The sequence below is a fragment of the Lemur catta genome, chromosome 1 (assembly GCF_020740605.2).
Source record: "Lemur catta isolate mLemCat1 chromosome 1, mLemCat1.pri, whole genome shotgun sequence".
Lineage (NCBI taxonomy): Eukaryota > Metazoa > Chordata > Mammalia > Primates > Lemuridae > Lemur > Lemur catta.
The window spans coordinates 64,771,760-64,787,951 of NC_059128.1; the positions used below are offsets into that span (position 1 = coordinate 64,771,760).

Genomic DNA, 16,192 nt, shown 5'->3' on the forward strand with positions numbered 1-16,192 from the left:
TCTCTTTGGCCTAGAGTCTTCTGGAATTTATTTCAAGGAATGTCATCCTAAATGATTCTTTCCCCTACATGGGGTTTTGAATGTTACAATGGGCAACATCTCTCCTCACCCTCTTCCTTCTTGGTCCCTCTGTTGCCAAAAGAGCTGGTCACAAATGCAGGGCATGAGGTTATGATAAAGGTAGCAATTAAAAGATAAGAGATTCACATTATATGCATGTATCAAAACATCACACGTACCCTATAAAGACATACAACTATTATTTACCCATAATAATTAAAAATTAAGAGACAAGAGAAAATGACCCATTTCTAGTGGGTTCTGTAGTTACCCTGCATGCCTGTCACAGGGTGCCATAGGATGTCAGCAGAGGAAGAGGTGAGGCCCAGGTATAGGTCAGCCTTCAGTCTGTGTCACCAAGTGGCAGTGAATTAATAAAGCAGTCACACGGTGGTACGGTAGTCCCAGTTTATCAAGCTGCAGCAGGATAAAGCCAGCATCCCTGTTTATAAGAAGCCTAGGACTTGCCTCTCATCTGATTATAGCCACTTCAGTCAAACCAGAGCCCTTAGCAGAAAAGGGCAGAAGATACCTCTGGCCCTCTGCATACCCACCATCACTGAAAGTGAAAAGGGCAAGGAACTAATCAAGAACTATAAATCCAACCCTATCAGGAAAAAAAAAGTCATAAGTTATGATATCTGCCATAACTTGACCAGAAGTAGTTCTCCCAGTCCCAGTTCAGGCCATATTAACCAATCTCCTTTCTTCTCAGGGGACTATGACCAGCTTGTCTCCAACACACCTGCCTCCAGCCTAGGTCAATATGGGCTAGTGTAAATCACCAATAGCGGAAAGGGGGAAGACACTAGGACCTGGGGACCCTCCCCATTATTCTGATCTCCATGCAGTATTCAACTCCCTGTGCCACTCAGAGGGAGGCAGAAGTCAGAGCTAGAAAAGGATCTTGTCCAGGGACTCACTGCAGGGCCCAGACAGAACAGAACCCAGGGGCACCTGTCCCGCTTCTTTATCAGCTCTTGGACTCAAGGAAGTTAACTGGCTCTGTATTGTTCCTGGGGGAATGACTGGCCTCAGAGGTAAAAGTGATAGAAAAGCATATTTTAGGCTGCACTAAAGGAAGGACTCCTGATTATTACTGTCCACATAAGGAATGTACTACCTTGAAGGTAGTAAATTCCTTGCCACAGGACTTAAAAGCAGACACAGGGCAATGACCTGTAGGAATCAGAGTGGAGAGAGCATCTCCTGATGTGACAGCAGAGTTGCTCTGGTGGCTAATCAGGTGCCTTCCAACTCCGATTCTGTAGTTTTCATTTTCCAGCAAATTGGTTCATGTAGAACCAATTGGTTCAACCTCTATAAGCCCTCCCATCCCCATATACACATGCACAAAGCAGAAGCGTGCCTCGCTTTATGCAGCATATGTCTTCTGTAGCAAAAATATTAGGGTCAGATCACATTAACATGGTCGATTGCAGAGCATGACTTCATCAATTTGGTGAATGCTCTCAACACTTCAGTAAGTGCATCTAACCAGGACTTTCTGACACATTTGTTAGTCTGTAAACAAACACTTGAATGCAACAGAAGAGCTGCCATTTATAGGAACCCTGAGAGTATTCTGGTAAAGCAAACAGTAACCCCTAATTTAACTATTTTCTAAATGTGGATTTTGGAGGTTGCCCAAAAGGAATGCAGCCATTATAGGGCATGTTATACTGAGGACACAGTGTTAAAACCTAGGGTATGGGCCCTGGAGATACAGGACCCACATCTCTCTGAAAGTGAGGTTTGGGTTAGGGAGCCTGTACAGCCACAGGCAGCTACCTAAGACTTGGTCCAAGTACCTTTCCTCCAAGTAGCTTTCCTCCATGTTCTCATTTCTCCTCCCAACAGGTATTTTTACCCCTGATTTATAGACAGAAGTAAAGGCCAAGCAGCTCAATCAGGGTCACAGGCAAGCACAGCTGAGACCACAAGCCAAATCCCTCTCTGCCTTCTTCACCAGCTCACTGCTACCCTACTGCAACCCAGCCCATGGAATACTATAGCCCTGCCAGGGCCTAGCATTCCCTCCACTCCCAGGAGCCTAGCCAGGCCTGGGAAGCAGCCTGTCTTCTGACCATCCAGAGCAACACTAGGGGGAGGAAAGGCTTAGCTTCCTGCTACCTCCCACCCACCCTAGCCTCCACCCCAACTCACTTAGAGGTGGAGCCAATAGCCCTAGTCCCCGGGACTTACAGAAACCTGTACTAAGGCAAGGCTGAGAAGTTAAGACTGAGCAGAACCTCTTGAGAGCTGGTTGAGATCCTCACTCGAGGTGAGATCAGGTCACTTTATGGACCTGTCCCCAAAGTGCCCCAGGCAAAAACATTCTCCATACTCGAATGTTCTTCCTCGGTGCTTCCTTACCCAAAGTACCAACTCAGAGTGAGGCTGGGTCAGAGTCTGAGCAGCAGAAAGACTCTCACAGAAGGGGCTGAGCTGGGGGAGGCTGGAGCTGACAGGGCTGCAACCACTCAAGCAGGTGAGGCTCAGAAGTTGAGACTGAGCAGGGCCTCAGACAGCTGATTAATGTCCCGGCAGTATGGCTCCCGCTGCAGGATGAAGTCCACCTTGTGATCCTGACCCCAAAACACCTCCAGCAGCTGGCGCCGGAGCCGCTCTGTCTCCCGGTTCTTCCGAATGCCACCACCGCCTTTTTCCTCTTCTCTCCCCTGCTGCTGATTACCATGTTCTGTGAAGCCCTTGGAAGGACTGTGAGCCGTAGAAGACTCCTGTGTCCTGGGAAGAAACAGAACAAGAAGTGCTGAGCATCCTGGAGAGAAATAAATCCCTGGCTCTGGGGGAGCAATCCTGAAGTTCCCCAAGATGACCACTGAGCGGCAGCATCAACCCACTTCTGAAGGGGAAACCGACAGTTCTTCGGAACCAGGAAAGGCGAACCCTGCCACTACTATGATCTAGTTCTAGTCCTAAACTAATCCCTTACTTAATGGTCCAGCAGAGGGTGTGCTGAATACAACTGGCTACCCATACAAGCAACCATCTTCCAAATAACTCCACCAAACACACTGATTAAGGGAAACAGGAAGCAGGTGTTTCCCTCCCAGCCAGAAGGTTCTGTGTCAGTCTTCCCTAGGAAGCTTATAAAGGGCAAGCCCAAGGCAACTTAAGCTCCTGCAGAATTAAGCTGGCCCAAATTGAGGTCACACTTCCAGCCAAGTCTCCAGGCCTGCAGAGGGAGGGGCAGGGCAAGGGGCTGCCTGCAGGAGTCCGGGGCATTACCTGGCTGGCTTCTTCAAGAACTCATCCAGGGTAGGGCCATTTCGCCCCAGCGGATCATCAGGGACCATGAAGAGGTTTCCCACGAAGGTAAAGGGCAGCAGGCTAGACAGGGAAAGAGAATGTGTGGCCACAGGGGGGCCCTTGCCCACCTCCCACACCGCTGAGATCACCACCACCAGAAGCTGCTGGCTACCATCCTCCAAGGTAACTTAAGTTCATTCCAGAGTTCTCACCCGGCAGCCAGAGCAGAGCTGGTTTTAGAGAAAGGTCTGAGTCCATGCCCTATTGTCAGGGAAGGGCTCCCTCACCGCTCTCTGATGATTGCCATCCACTTCTCCGACTCCTCTGCCAGGTCCCGGAACTGGTCATTGGAGACAATGATCCCGTCGGTCTCTTCAGCCAGCTTCACCATGAACCTGTCCCAAAACCACGGCAACCATTCTGGGATTCTCCGAGGCCTCAACCCCGAAGTGTTACTGACTCCCATGACCTCCTTCTGCTGATGGAGATCTGCCTCCCCCATTCATCTTGACCCAGGTACAGGTGACTGACTAGATACAGGTGCCATGGGTTACAGAGAAAATAAAGACAATGCAAGGTGATCGCCTAATAGCATCTCATCCACTCACCACAATCCTTTACCCAACACTTTGCCTTGTTAGTAGGAGACAGTCAGATCTGGCTCTGTCTTCCACCCTACACCACTAGTCCCTCACAAATCCACGTGTTCTTCCTCTGAAAAGCCTTCCACTCTGCTCCTTTCCTTTCCAGTCCCACCATTACCACCTTAGTAATGCAGATATTGCAACTGAGATAATGCACAGCTTCCCAACAAGGGGGGGGATCCCCTGCCTGTAACCATTCACCACCCTCCAGGCTCTCCTGCCCTCCTCCACGAAAGCATCCTCTTCCCCTACATAAAACTCTTCCACACCTGCTGTTTATCTGCCGAAGAAAGTCCCCAGGCCCAGGCCTGGCAGCTAAGGCCCTCGAGAACCCAGCTCCAAGTCACCCTTCCAGCCTTCTCTCTCCCAGTATTACCTAACGTACCCTCAACTCCAGCCACAATCAATGATCAGATGACACCCTGCTCTCCAAACATGCCCTGTGCTGTCTAACTTCCATGTTTCTGAAACTATTACCTCCATCTGGAAGGTGCTTCCCAAACCTTGCTGATGAACAGAATCACCAGGGGAACTTTGAAAAAATTGATGCCTGGGTGCCACTTCAATAATTCTGATTCCACAGGACTGGGGTAGGACTCATGAGGTGGTAGGTGGTGGTTTTTTTGACGGGTTTAGAAACCAAGAGATCCAAGCCATCCCACATCCTTCTCAATCAATAAAAAACTTGCAAATCCCTCCCTTCCCACAAAGCCCTTGCCAGAAAGGGGTTTCCTTCCCTCTGGGTTCCTGTAATGTTTGATTTATAGTTTTTAGTTTCTTTTGGTTCTTTGAAGTTAAGAGTCAGGTCCTTTGCTGAAAAATCAACTCAAAAAAAGGGAAAAAATTAAAAAAAAAAAAGAATCAGGTCTCGTTTCCAGCATTCCCACTTCCTCCTGCAGGCCATGCACCTACAACTAAGTGGGCAGTTGGTATATGAAAGACAGTGTGGTACAGAGGGGACCAGGAGTCAGGATTAGGTATGACAGATGTCTGGTTCTGAGTGTCTGAGAAACAATTTCAGGGAATGACATATAAATGTGTATGGTATACATATGGTCTACAAGAGGTATTTTCTGGTTAAGCATATTTTACTACTATCATGTTATATGGTGTTCAGCAGCATTCATTCAGGAGGTCTGTACTGTGCACCACTGTGCTTATTCACTGTTACTGGGCAAAATTCCCAATTTGTATTGTATTATCTGCCCACCAGGTCCTACACAACTGCACAGACACGTGCCTTTAAAATTCATTAAAACTGACTCAATCTTCAGTTTCAATTCTGTTTCAATGCTGGTGTGGAAAAGAGGTTCCGTATCTTGGTAATCTGTGAAATCTAGGCATAAAACAGAATAGCACTGGGAGAAAGTGAACTGCCTTTTTGTAGAACACCATTCACTTGTTAAGGAGTAAATGGTATTTTAAAAGGAAAAGTATAAAATCACTAAGGTTTGGAAACTAAATTTTCAAAACCCAATAATGTCCTAAAGAATAAAGAACATGTAAATTTATTTTTTTAATCCTTTTAAAAGAAAGAATTTATAAAAATTTTAAGTTGGTTAATTAGCTTTTAAAATCTGCCCATCTCCCACACCCTGTATGCACACTGTGGCAGAAGTGTGCCCTGTATTTTTCATTCAAGCCATCTGGCAGCTTTGAGGTCTAATTTGTCCTTTGCAAAGACAGTTATCCACTCTTAATCTCTGTCTGCACATCTACAGAATGGAGACGATGCCCTCTGCCACACCTGACTGGGCCTGTGCAAAGTTGAGAGGGAATGTCACTGTACTCTTGCCTCACTCAAGGTACATGATCTCCTTTAGATTTCCACAAGGGGAGGTGAATGAATGGAGTAGGACCCTGAGACAAAAAGGCTCATTCGCTAAGAGAGGGTCCACAGTCAAAGTCAATGAGTACTGCAACTTTGGGGCTCAAATTCAGATGTTCCAATTCTAAGTCCAGTGATCTTTCTACTATACTATGTTTTGTATAGTCCTATTATTCGTGGATTGTGTTTCTTTATTTTACTTGTTATTTTGAATGTTTACTCTGGTTTTTCCACAATGTTGAAGGAGTTTCTCTACATGTTTGGAAATTCGGGTTATAAGAAAGCAACTGTCAGCTATTTATGTCACCAGCTTTCCCATCCTTCCATTAAACCAGCACTTTCTAGATAGTAAGGCACTAGATAAAAGAGGTGTCATTTAGTTTGATGAATGAAGACTGATGAATGGGCAAACACAGTTGTCTACAATCCGTCTCATCTCACCTGCAGGGCAGGTTTACCTCCCAGTCATAAGGGCACATGGGTGGAATGACTGGCCTCTTTCCCACTACCAAGGCTTATGGTCAGGAGTATCTCTCCCTCAATCTCCTACTAGCTTCCTTGAATATTAAGCCTGGGGCCAGGAGAGAAGCCAGTACCTGTCATCATAGGAGGAGATCCTCTTGCCATCCATGACTCGTGAGGGGGTAAGGGAAAGCAGGCTGAGGGAGTACAGCTTTTGTAGGAAGTGACTCTCTAGAAAAAGAACAACACAGCAGGGTTCTCCTCAAGGTGGCGATAGAACCTACCCCAGAACACAGAAGACTAAGCCCAACTCACCTCTGACCCTGGCATCTTTACTGAACCGCCACTGAGGCACAAAGACAGTTATGTCACGGTGGCCACGGTCCCAGAAGTACTGCACAGCAATGGCAATGCCCCGGCTGGAGAAGTAGTGCTGGAGGCCATGCCTGCAGTGGGAAGGGGTCAGCACTCTGGGGGCCCAGAGGAGGGGCCTGGCAGCCTGGCTGCAGTGCTGGCCCCTCAGTACATGTCCCATGGTGCACAAAGATCCCTGTCTCATCCCCCCTCCCTAGGACCCTAAGCCCTGCCAGGTACTCACACCATGGCCACGTTGCTGCCATCAATGACAATATGGCGGAGGTCTGGCTGGCCGGGCACGTTGGCAAGACACAGGGTGAAAGGATCCTGTAGGGCCTCCTGGAAACGCTGTGTGCCAGTCACCAAGTTGCCCCCCCGGGTACCTCGTTTCCATGGAGACCCCCGACCTCGAGCCACGGACTGCTGTTTGTCTGCCCTGTCTCCACAGTGCCATGGGGGTTCGGGCGCAGGTGGAGGGCTAGGCACTCTTGGAGGTGAGGCTTGCCCATTGTGGAGCCGCTGGAGGAGGGAGGCTCCCCGGGGTTGAGCTGCCCTCTGACAGGGGCCATAGGCACCAGGAGGCTCACCCTGGACATAGACCCCTCCTCTTTCCTGAGGCACCCCCTCCTTCCCCAAGCCCTTCCCTTTCAGGGGCCTCCCCTCCTTTGCCCCTTTAGGCACTAACTGTGGCCTAAAAGCCACTTCTCTCTCCCAGGCTTCTTCCCCAGGCAGCTCCTTCAACCCCAAATCCATCTCCCTGGGACCGCTCGGTTTCCCTTCCTCCTTCTCCACAGCATAACTCTCTCCCCTCCCTCCCCTTGACTCTCCCCACCCCATGGATCCAGTGTCCAGGGACTCCCTGCCGTCACTCAGGAAAGCTCTGACTTCCTGGTGCTGAACACCCAGCAAGCCTGGGCTCCCCTCCTCCCAAGAGGAAAGTGCTTGCGGCTCCTGCCCCCCGGACACCTCCTGCACCAGACTCAACAACTCCTCCTGGACTGCCAGGGGCAGCTGCAGCAGGGCCTCTCTGTGGGCATCCCCCCAGGGCTGCAGCAGGGCAGAGAAGTCTTCCAGCACCCCAGCACACTGAGAGGCTCCCAGGGATGACCCTGGCTGAAAGTCCCAGCTCAGCCGCTCCACAAGCCCCTCCACCCGGCTCTGAGCCATGACAAAGGCCTCAGCAAGGCCACTGATCATCAGTGAGCCAGGCGCTCCAGGCACCAGGTGGGCTGATGTGCTCCAGGTCAGACAGTCAAGGAAAAATCCCTGGGCTCCCAGGAAGATGCAATGCAGCTTGGGTGGGTAGTGGATTTCATCCTGCAGCTCTGGGCTGCAAAGACCTTTCAGGTACTCCTGGTGGCGAGAAGGTCAGAAAAAGGAAAGTTCTGGAATCCTAAGTGGCCCAGCCATCCATTCAGGCTCATTGCGCTGCCCCAAGTTCCAGGATACCTGGAATAATCTACATGGATACTGCTTATTCCCATTTTATAGATAAGGAAACTGAGACGCCGATTACTAGGCTGCTAGGTGGTGAAGCCATATTGGAACCCCAGCCTGATTCCAAAGGAAGCACCGTAGCCCAGCCTCCCGCCCCGCAGTGGACTCTTTGGTAAGGCCTGCTTGCTCAGTGGGATTCTCTCTACTCTCCCAAATATCACAGAGTGATTTGTCCCGAAGTTCTGGCAGAACCGGTGCCATCACTGCAGAAATTAAGACAAAACTCTAGACAAATACAGAGTTGGGAAGTCCCTCAAAGCTCGGGTGCATTCTGGTTGCCAGTGAGACAACCAAGAGGTGCAGATCCTCCCCAGCCCCCTCCTCCCTCTGGCTCCCTGGGGTGGGAGTCCTTGTTGCCTAGAAGGATCAAGGAGAGGAGGTCACCTTGGCTCTGCTGGCGTTCTCCTTGGGGCCCTCCAGCTGCAGCCAGATGTGAGGGTTCTGCGGACAGTCCTTCGGGAGGACGCTCATGCCCACGCGGAAGATACGCTCCACATGCAGCTGCTGCTGCCGCACCTTGTCCTCAGCCTCCGCAGACACCGCAAAGCGGTCAGGGGGTGGGCCGCCAGCCTCCCAGGTAGGCATGGCTGCTTCCTCCAACCCTGTAAGGGGAGAAGGCTGCTCAGAGCCTCACGGTCCCCTCCCAGGTAGGCATGGCTGCTTCCCCCAGCCCTGAAAGGGGAGAAGGCTGCTCAGAGCCTCACTGTCCCCTCTACCCAAATCCTGGCCTCCCCGCCCACACTAGCTAGCCTACACCAGCGAGCAACAGGTCGCACCTAGTTTCAGTTCTGGTAAACAACCCCAGGAGGTAACATCCATCTGAATCCATCTAGGGGAAAGGAAGGAATTTGTCAGATTATTCTGGGGCGGCCTTCTCCCCCGAGAGGAAGTCATGGGTAAACAAGGCTGTCTATCTAGGAGGGGAGTCTAGCCTCTGGAAAAATGACCACAGCCCTGAGCAGGAAGGGGGTGGGGAATGTTCCAGCTCGGTCTGGAGGCCAGAAGGAATGGACAGGTGACGAACCAGCCCATCTCCTGATTACTTCCCAACCTCCGAGTCCAAGACGGCTTCTTAAAGATGAATTCTCTCCAGGGGCTTGCACTGGGCTGTCCTCTGAGGCCCCTTGTCTGCCATTTCCAAGGTTCTAGCCACTCCCACCCCTCCCCCAGCCGTCCGCAGTCCCCAGGCCCCCTCCATCCCGTCATGCGCCCCACCCGGGGCCCAGACCCGCCCCCGGCCGGGTCGGCTCCCCGCCGCGGCCTCCCGCCCCGGCTCCGGGCGCGGGGGAGGGGCGCGCCTACCGCCTGGGCCACCCGCTCCGGCCTCGGGTCGCGTCGGCCCCTCTCGGTGCCAGCCGGGCCCCCGCTTCGCCCGGCCTCCACCCCTGGGGCCAAGGGCAAGGGGGCCCGAGTCTGGGCGGGCCTTCCCGGGTTCCTCACCCAACGGGGACCTCTCTTCTCCACATCTCAAAGTGGTTTTTGAGTCACTTCCTGGCCTGGGGCGGAGTCAGCCGGCTCCTCCCGGGGCTGGGCCTGCACGGGGCCTGGGCCTCGGTCTGGCTGCGCGCTCGCGCCTCCCGCCCGCCCCGCCGCCCCCGCGTCCCCGACGGCCCGGCCCTGCGCAACCGGCGGGGCCCGCGGTCCCCCTGCGCGCCTCCCGCCAGCCCTCCCGTTCGTCTCGCCTCTCGGGGTTCTCGCGCCCTACGCAGATGTTTCCCGGGAAAGAGGAACCACTGGTTGAAAGTTGGTCCCCTCGGGAAAAGATGTGGAAGACCAAAGAGGGAACATGACTGGACCAGGGTCACAAGATAGTGGTGCTCATGGCCCAAGCACTTTCCACCAAAACAATCATGGGGAGAAAAACAAGGACACCCCTTTCTTCCAACAAATGGAAATACGCCACGGAGAAAGGCTGTTGATTTGTGAGGAGTTTTGAAGAGGGGAGGAATGAGGAGGAGGCAGGGACCATAGGGGCCATCTCTTGCACATGCACACAGGCACACTTTCTCACACACACACACGCACACACACACACACCCATGTTCTCCATCCCCCAGGTCCTGCCTCAGTGCTGTCCTGTACGGACGGGCTGCCCTGGAGCTCTGGCTGTAGCCCTCCTGTCGGGTGGCTTCATCCCTCCTCTCCCTCCCAAAGCCCAACTGCTGTCACTTCATGTTCTGCCAAGGAGGAGGGAACTGCAGTGACAGCAGGAGTAACTGAGTGGGAGGCAGGACAGAGCCGCGGGACACACAGAGGTATGGAGAGGGGGTGCAGGGGGGGGCCTAGAGAGGGCTGAAGAGCAGGGTGACCTTGGGGAGAGTTGAGGAGAGGAGCAGAAACAGAAAGGAGTAGAAAGGGGGCAGCAGATGGGGACTTGTGGATTGCAGAGCCACTCAGCCATGTTGAGAGGGAAGCTACCGGGTCCCCCACACAGCCCCGGGCTGCCTTTGGCCCTGGCGCTTCTGGCCCTGGGGGCTGCGTGGGCTCAGGAGGGGTCAGAACCTGTCCTGCTGGAGGGTGAATGCTTGGTGGTCTGTGAGCCTGGCCGAGCTGCTGCAGGGGGGCCTGGAGGAGCAGCCCTGGGAGAGGCGCCCCCCGGACGAGTGGCATTTGCTGCAGTTCGAAGCCATCACCATGAGCCAGCAGGGGAGACCGGCAACGGCACCAGTGGGGCCATCTACTTCGACCAGGTAATCCCCCTACCTTGTCCAGGAGACCTGGAAGGACGCTACAAGGACCTGGAACCAGTTGTCCAAGCCCACTTTGTCATCCTCAGACTTTGAGAAAACAGCTCCCTACATCTTTCTCTAATCTGGCCAGTTGCCCCTCGACCCCACTCACACACACACACACACACACACACACACACACACACACCTCTCCTCTCGCCCCTCTCATATTTCTTTTGAATCCATACATTCCTCTTCAATCCCACTTGCCACCCTTTCTGCTCCTTACCCACTGCCCCTTCTCCCAATCCCAGTGGTATCCCTGGGCACAGGCTTCCCCCAGCCCCACTCAGCAGGGTCTGCTTCCCCCAGGTGCTGGTGAACGAGGGCGGCGGCTTTGACCGGGCCTCTGGCTCCTTCGTGGCCCCTGTCCGGGGTGTCTACAGCTTCCGGTTCCATGTGGTAAAAGTGTACAACCGCCAAACCGTCCAGGTGATCTGAGCGCTGGGCCCCATCCCCAGCTCAGGAGAGAGGAGGGGGAATAAGTGGAGCCCGTCTGACCTCTAGGCAGACCCTCCATTGACCCATGTCCTGGGGGCGAGGAGCAGGGGAGAAACAGGCCTGCCTGGCAGAGTGTGGAGAACGTTTGGAGTCAAAGGCTGGCCACCCCTCAACCCTTCCAGGAGGGTCCATCCCACTCCAGGTTCCCCAGAGGAAGCCCTTGGGAAAGTGAGGGTCCTGAGCTAAGCGCTGGGAGATGGGTGCTAACTGGGCTCCCCTCCCCAGGTGAGCCTGATGCTGAACACATGGCCTGTCATCTCAGCCTTTGCCAACGACCCTGATGTGACCCGGGAGGCAGCCACCAGCTCTGTGCTACTGCCCTTGGACCCCGGGGACCGGGTGTCCCTGCGCCTGCGTCGGGGGAATCTGCTGGGTGGCTGGAAATACTCTAGCTTCTCTGGCTTCCTCATCTTCCCCCTCTGAAGGCCCAGGCCTTTCAGGGATGGGAATCCAACCTCTGACCATTGCCTTCTGCCCTCTCTTGCTCCAGAAAGAGCATCTTTGGGGCAAGAGAGAGGCTCCCTCTGGCTGCCGGTATCCCACCTCCTTGCATGGGACCCTGTGTCAAACACCCAAGGTTAATAGTAGAAAAGAGCAAGGCTATGGCATCTCTGAACCTGGCCCTTCCCACCCACCCCTAGTTGCCCTCCCAGCTACCTGCTGCATCTCTTCATCCCTGCAGCCCCCAATCAGGGCAACGTTTGGCAGATAGGGAGGCCTATACTACTTTGCAATCTCTGCTCCTCCTGTTCCCCTACCCCAGCTTCCTGCTCCGTGCCATTTGGGGACAGGTGGCACAGGTGAGCCTGACAGGCCCCCACAGGGGCCCAGATGGACTAGCCTTAGCATACTCTGCAGGCTTCTTCCTGTGAGGAGTGCCAGCATCACAGATCTCCAGATCTCTGCCAGCATCATCAGAAACTGAACCAGCACCGTATGGGCTAGGGCGGGAGGCTCAGCCACAAGCAGAAGTTTAGGGAGGGCCACAGAGCAGCCTGAGTCTAGGGCTGGTGAGGCAGGAAGGGGGATGTGCCTAGCCTGAACATGTAAACATTTCGCATGTGTAGAGGGGCAGTTGGCAGCGAGGGATCCTGGCTGTCCCTGTGTGACAGGTCCCAGATGGACTCTGGCCCTTACCTCCCCATCTGAAACTTGGGTGTGTGTGTTTGCTCTGGCCTAGGGCAGAGCTGAGAGTTGGTATACAGAGCTGGAGATGGGGGTAGAAGGTCACACGTAGTCCATGGAACACATCAGTGACCATGCATCCTCTTGCTTAGCCACTTCCTGCAACTGCTCCACGTTGGAATTCTAAACTTCAATCACTCCACACTCTGCCACCTCCTTCCTCCCAGCTCTCTCACCCAGTTACTTTCACTGTGCCTGTTCTAGCCTGTTTCCATCTCTCTTCTTTCTCCTGATCCATGCTGTCTTCTCCTTCATAAGCTTCCTGTTACCTGGGATTCCGTGATTCACCACTTCAACTTCTCTCCCACTAGTATCATAAACTCTATCTCTCTCATCTGATGCCACTGTCCCATTGGCCTAGCATGGATGAATCTATCAATAAAGTAAGTAGAGAATGGTGGTGGATGAGATACTACAGGATCACTAAAGAGAGGATGCCAGTACAGTTTGGATCAAGGGTTACAGGATACAAGCAAGTATGTTGTAGAGAAAATAAATATGAAAGTGTATATTACAGTCAAATTAAAAGGGATTTAGTAATGTTTGAGTTACATAGGAAGTACCAATGTGAATTTGTGGTTAAAAAAAACGGGCCAGGTGCAGTGGTTCACGTCTGCACTCCAAGCACTTTGAGAGGCCAGGGTGGGAGGATTGCTTAAGGCCAGGAGTTCAATACCAGCCTGAGCAACATAGAAAGACCCCCATCTCTACAAAAAATAGAAAAATTAGCCAAGTGTGATGGTGTGCACTTGTAGTACCAGCCACTCAGGAGGCTGAGGCAGGCAGATCACTTGAATCCAGGAGTTTGAGGTTGTAGTGACCTATTACGATGCCACTGCACTCTGTCTATCCTGGGCAACAGAGTGACACCCTGTCTCAAAAAAAAAAAAAAATTTCAAACTTTGTCACTAAAGTAGCATAGAAACATCAGGAACAATTTGATATGCATTCTTAGCACCTGGATCTTTGCCTCAAATATTAGTCACCATTAAGAAAACCTAGGGTTCCTTGGAGAATAGTTGCATGCTTTAAATAACTCTAAGCCTAGAACATGTTGTTGATGATGGAAAGCAAAGATACTTGTAAATGTATAGTGTAAAGCTGAAAAGGCAAAGGGCAAAGGAACCAATCTGAAGAGGCTCCCACTTAACATGCTTTAACAATTTTATCATCTGACCAGGCGCAGTGGCTCATACCTGTAATCCTAGCACTCTGGGAGGCCAAGGTGGGCGGATCGTTTGAACTCAGGAGTTCGAGACCAGCCTGAGCAAGAGTGAGACCCCGTCTCTATTTTTATTTTAAAAAATTTAAATTAAATAAATTAAAAAAAAATTTTATCATCTAAAGGATAATAACATAGTTAATTGGAACAGGTGAATTTTAAAACTCCATCAATCCACGATGATACTCCATAAGAAAAAGTCACTATAAATGTGCCAAAAGGTAATTAATATACTGAGTGAAGAAAAGTGAATAAAATGGGTTTATTTTTAGTCAATTGTGATAAGTAGAAGAGCATAAATATAGTAGGTATTTTGTCTACTTGCAAGGTACATTTACTTTTCTTTATCTGTATAAGTAAGGAGGGGTGGATACAGAGAACTGTGAGTAATTCCAGAAAAAAAAAAATGTAACTATGCCAAGAATGAAAGGCATAGTTACTGCACCATTTGGTCATACTTTGCAATTAGGAAGAAAGACAGTCCAACAATGTATTACAAGATGATAAATTAGTCAAATGTCCAAAAGACAACTGCTCGCTGCTCAAATTTGATTGTTTTTCTCCTAGAAAATAGAGCCTCTATATTACCCTACTAATTATAATGAGACACTAATAAGGCAGAATGATTAGGGTTAGGTTTGACTATAGCAGTGAAACCCAGAATAAGAATAGCTTTGACAAAATGCAAGATAGTTTCTGTCTCACATAGAAGAATCTGCAAATAGAGTCCAGGGACAGGTGGCAGGTTTATGATCACCAAAGCCCAGTCTCCCTTCTTGCTATTCTGCCATCTTTAGCATGCCACTGCATGACCCAGGATGGCTCCGTGAGCTCCAGCCACTGTAGCAGCCTAACAGCCCCCAGGAAGGAGGAGGGGAGAAAGGGCACACCCCTTCTCTTTAAAGAAGATTTCTGAAGGGTTTACTCACCATTTCTGATTGAATGTCATCAGCTAGAATTTAGTCACACCTGGCCACACCACACCAGGAAGAGAGGCTAGGAAATATGGTCATTATTCCAGGAAGCCATGTCCAACTAAAAGTCAGGAGTTTTATAATAAGGAAGAAGGGGAGATTGGATATTGGAGAAGACAACTGGAAGTTTTTCAAAATGTAAATAGACCAGATCAATTTGTAAATAATGACATGAAAGTTACTGTATTAGTTTTCTATTGCTGTCTAACAAATTAATACAAACTTAAAACAGTGGCTTACAACACCACCTTTTTATCTTATAATTTCTGTAGGTCATAAATCCAGCAGAGCATGACTGGATTCCCTGCTCAGTGCTTCACAGGTCAAAAACAAGGTGTAGGCAGGATTCCCTCCCTTACTGGAGGGGAAGAATCCACTTCCATACTCATTTAGAATTCAGTTCCTTATGGTTGTAGGACTGAAGTCCCTCCCCTCACTCCACCTTTGAGTCAACAACAGCAGGTGGAGTCCCTCTCTGGCCTACCCTTCTGCCACACGTCTCTGACTTCAGTGGACAAAGTTCCATGAGTTTAAGGATTCATGTGATTAGATTGAGCCCACCCATATAATCCACGATAATCTCCCTACTTAACAGTCCATGACCTGCATTGCACATGCAAAGTCCTTTCTGCCATGGAACATAACATATTCACAGGTTCCAGGGATTAAAGCATGGACATCTTTGGGACATCTGCATATCATAGTCATTAAATTTAAAGATGACATCATGTAGAGAAAGGACATCCAGTTATAATACACTAAATGCATGGAATATGGATGGGCTTAAACAATTCCCATGATGTACAAGGTAAATACCAGCTCAGGTTTTAATCATTTTAGAAGGTGAACCAATTTCCAGGTCCCAACCAAGAATTCATCGTTTAATAATCCAAAACTTGATCTGCACTGAGATAATATTCTTCTTTTGAATATTGGTTCAAACTGAGATAATGTCTATTTCTTGGGTTTAGAAACTCATTTTTATAATGGGTTTAAATGTAGGTGTCATAAATTTTATAATCCTTCTAATGTGTGTGCTTTACCAAAATGCAGCTTTTAGAGAAGCTGACATATTAGACTGGTGATTTAATTGAAATATTTAGGAGAATTTGACTAAGTTTGTAATCAATGTTTAAAAAATTTGACTTGTTACATGTATAGATTTTGATTTGTTGGTTGTATAAAGTGTTTAAATGTTTACACAATTTTTGCTTAAGTAGCTTTATGAAGCAAATAATTAAACAATAAATAAAGCATATGTGTTGCTAAGTGTTTCTCTCTAGGTTCCAAAAGCTCCTCAGACTTTAAGAATCCTAAGAATAGAATCTAACTGTCCACTTGCCCTGTGCCCATACCCTGGCAGCTGATTACTACAGAGAAAAGTCTCATTCATGCAGGATTCACTGTGGATCGAAATTCATGGCCTCAGCCACATCTGATCCTCAATATTCCAAGCATTT

General features: G+C 50.2%; 2 protein-coding genes across 4 annotated transcripts; one reads left to right on the forward strand and one right to left on the reverse strand.

The window, feature by feature from the left end:
- KHNYN (KH and NYN domain containing) lies at positions 1-9,605 on the reverse strand. Of its 3 annotated transcripts, XM_045569533.1 has the most exons (9): positions 9,424-9,597; positions 8,898-8,950; positions 8,506-8,723; positions 6,866-7,977; positions 6,583-6,713; positions 6,402-6,498; positions 3,621-3,728; positions 3,313-3,414; positions 1-2,808 (listed from the first exon to the last, which is right to left on the reverse strand). In XM_045569533.1, the coding sequence occupies exons 2-9, from the start codon at positions 8,938-8,940 to the stop codon at positions 2,559-2,561; spliced, it is 2,061 nt and encodes a 686-aa protein (XP_045425489.1). In that variant the 5' UTR covers positions 8,941-8,950; positions 9,424-9,597; the 3' UTR covers positions 1-2,558. The 3 variants fall into 3 exon arrangements, with proteins under 3 accessions (XP_045425489.1, XP_045425497.1, XP_045425504.1); XM_045569541.1 differs by lacking the exon at positions 8,898-8,950 and having other exon boundaries at positions 9,424-9,605; XM_045569548.1 differs by lacking the exons at positions 8,898-8,950; positions 9,424-9,597 and adding an exon at positions 9,173-9,265.
- A 758-nt stretch (positions 9,606-10,363) lies between these two features.
- Positions 10,364-12,425, forward strand: CBLN3 (cerebellin 3 precursor). The gene is made up of 3 exons (XM_045569617.1): positions 10,364-10,811; positions 11,163-11,282; positions 11,577-12,425. Exons 1-3 carry the CDS (start codon positions 10,488-10,490, stop codon positions 11,772-11,774), a joined length of 642 nt encoding a protein of 213 aa, XP_045425573.1. The 5' UTR covers positions 10,364-10,487; the 3' UTR covers positions 11,775-12,425.
- Positions 12,426-16,192: the final 3,767 nt, after the last annotated feature.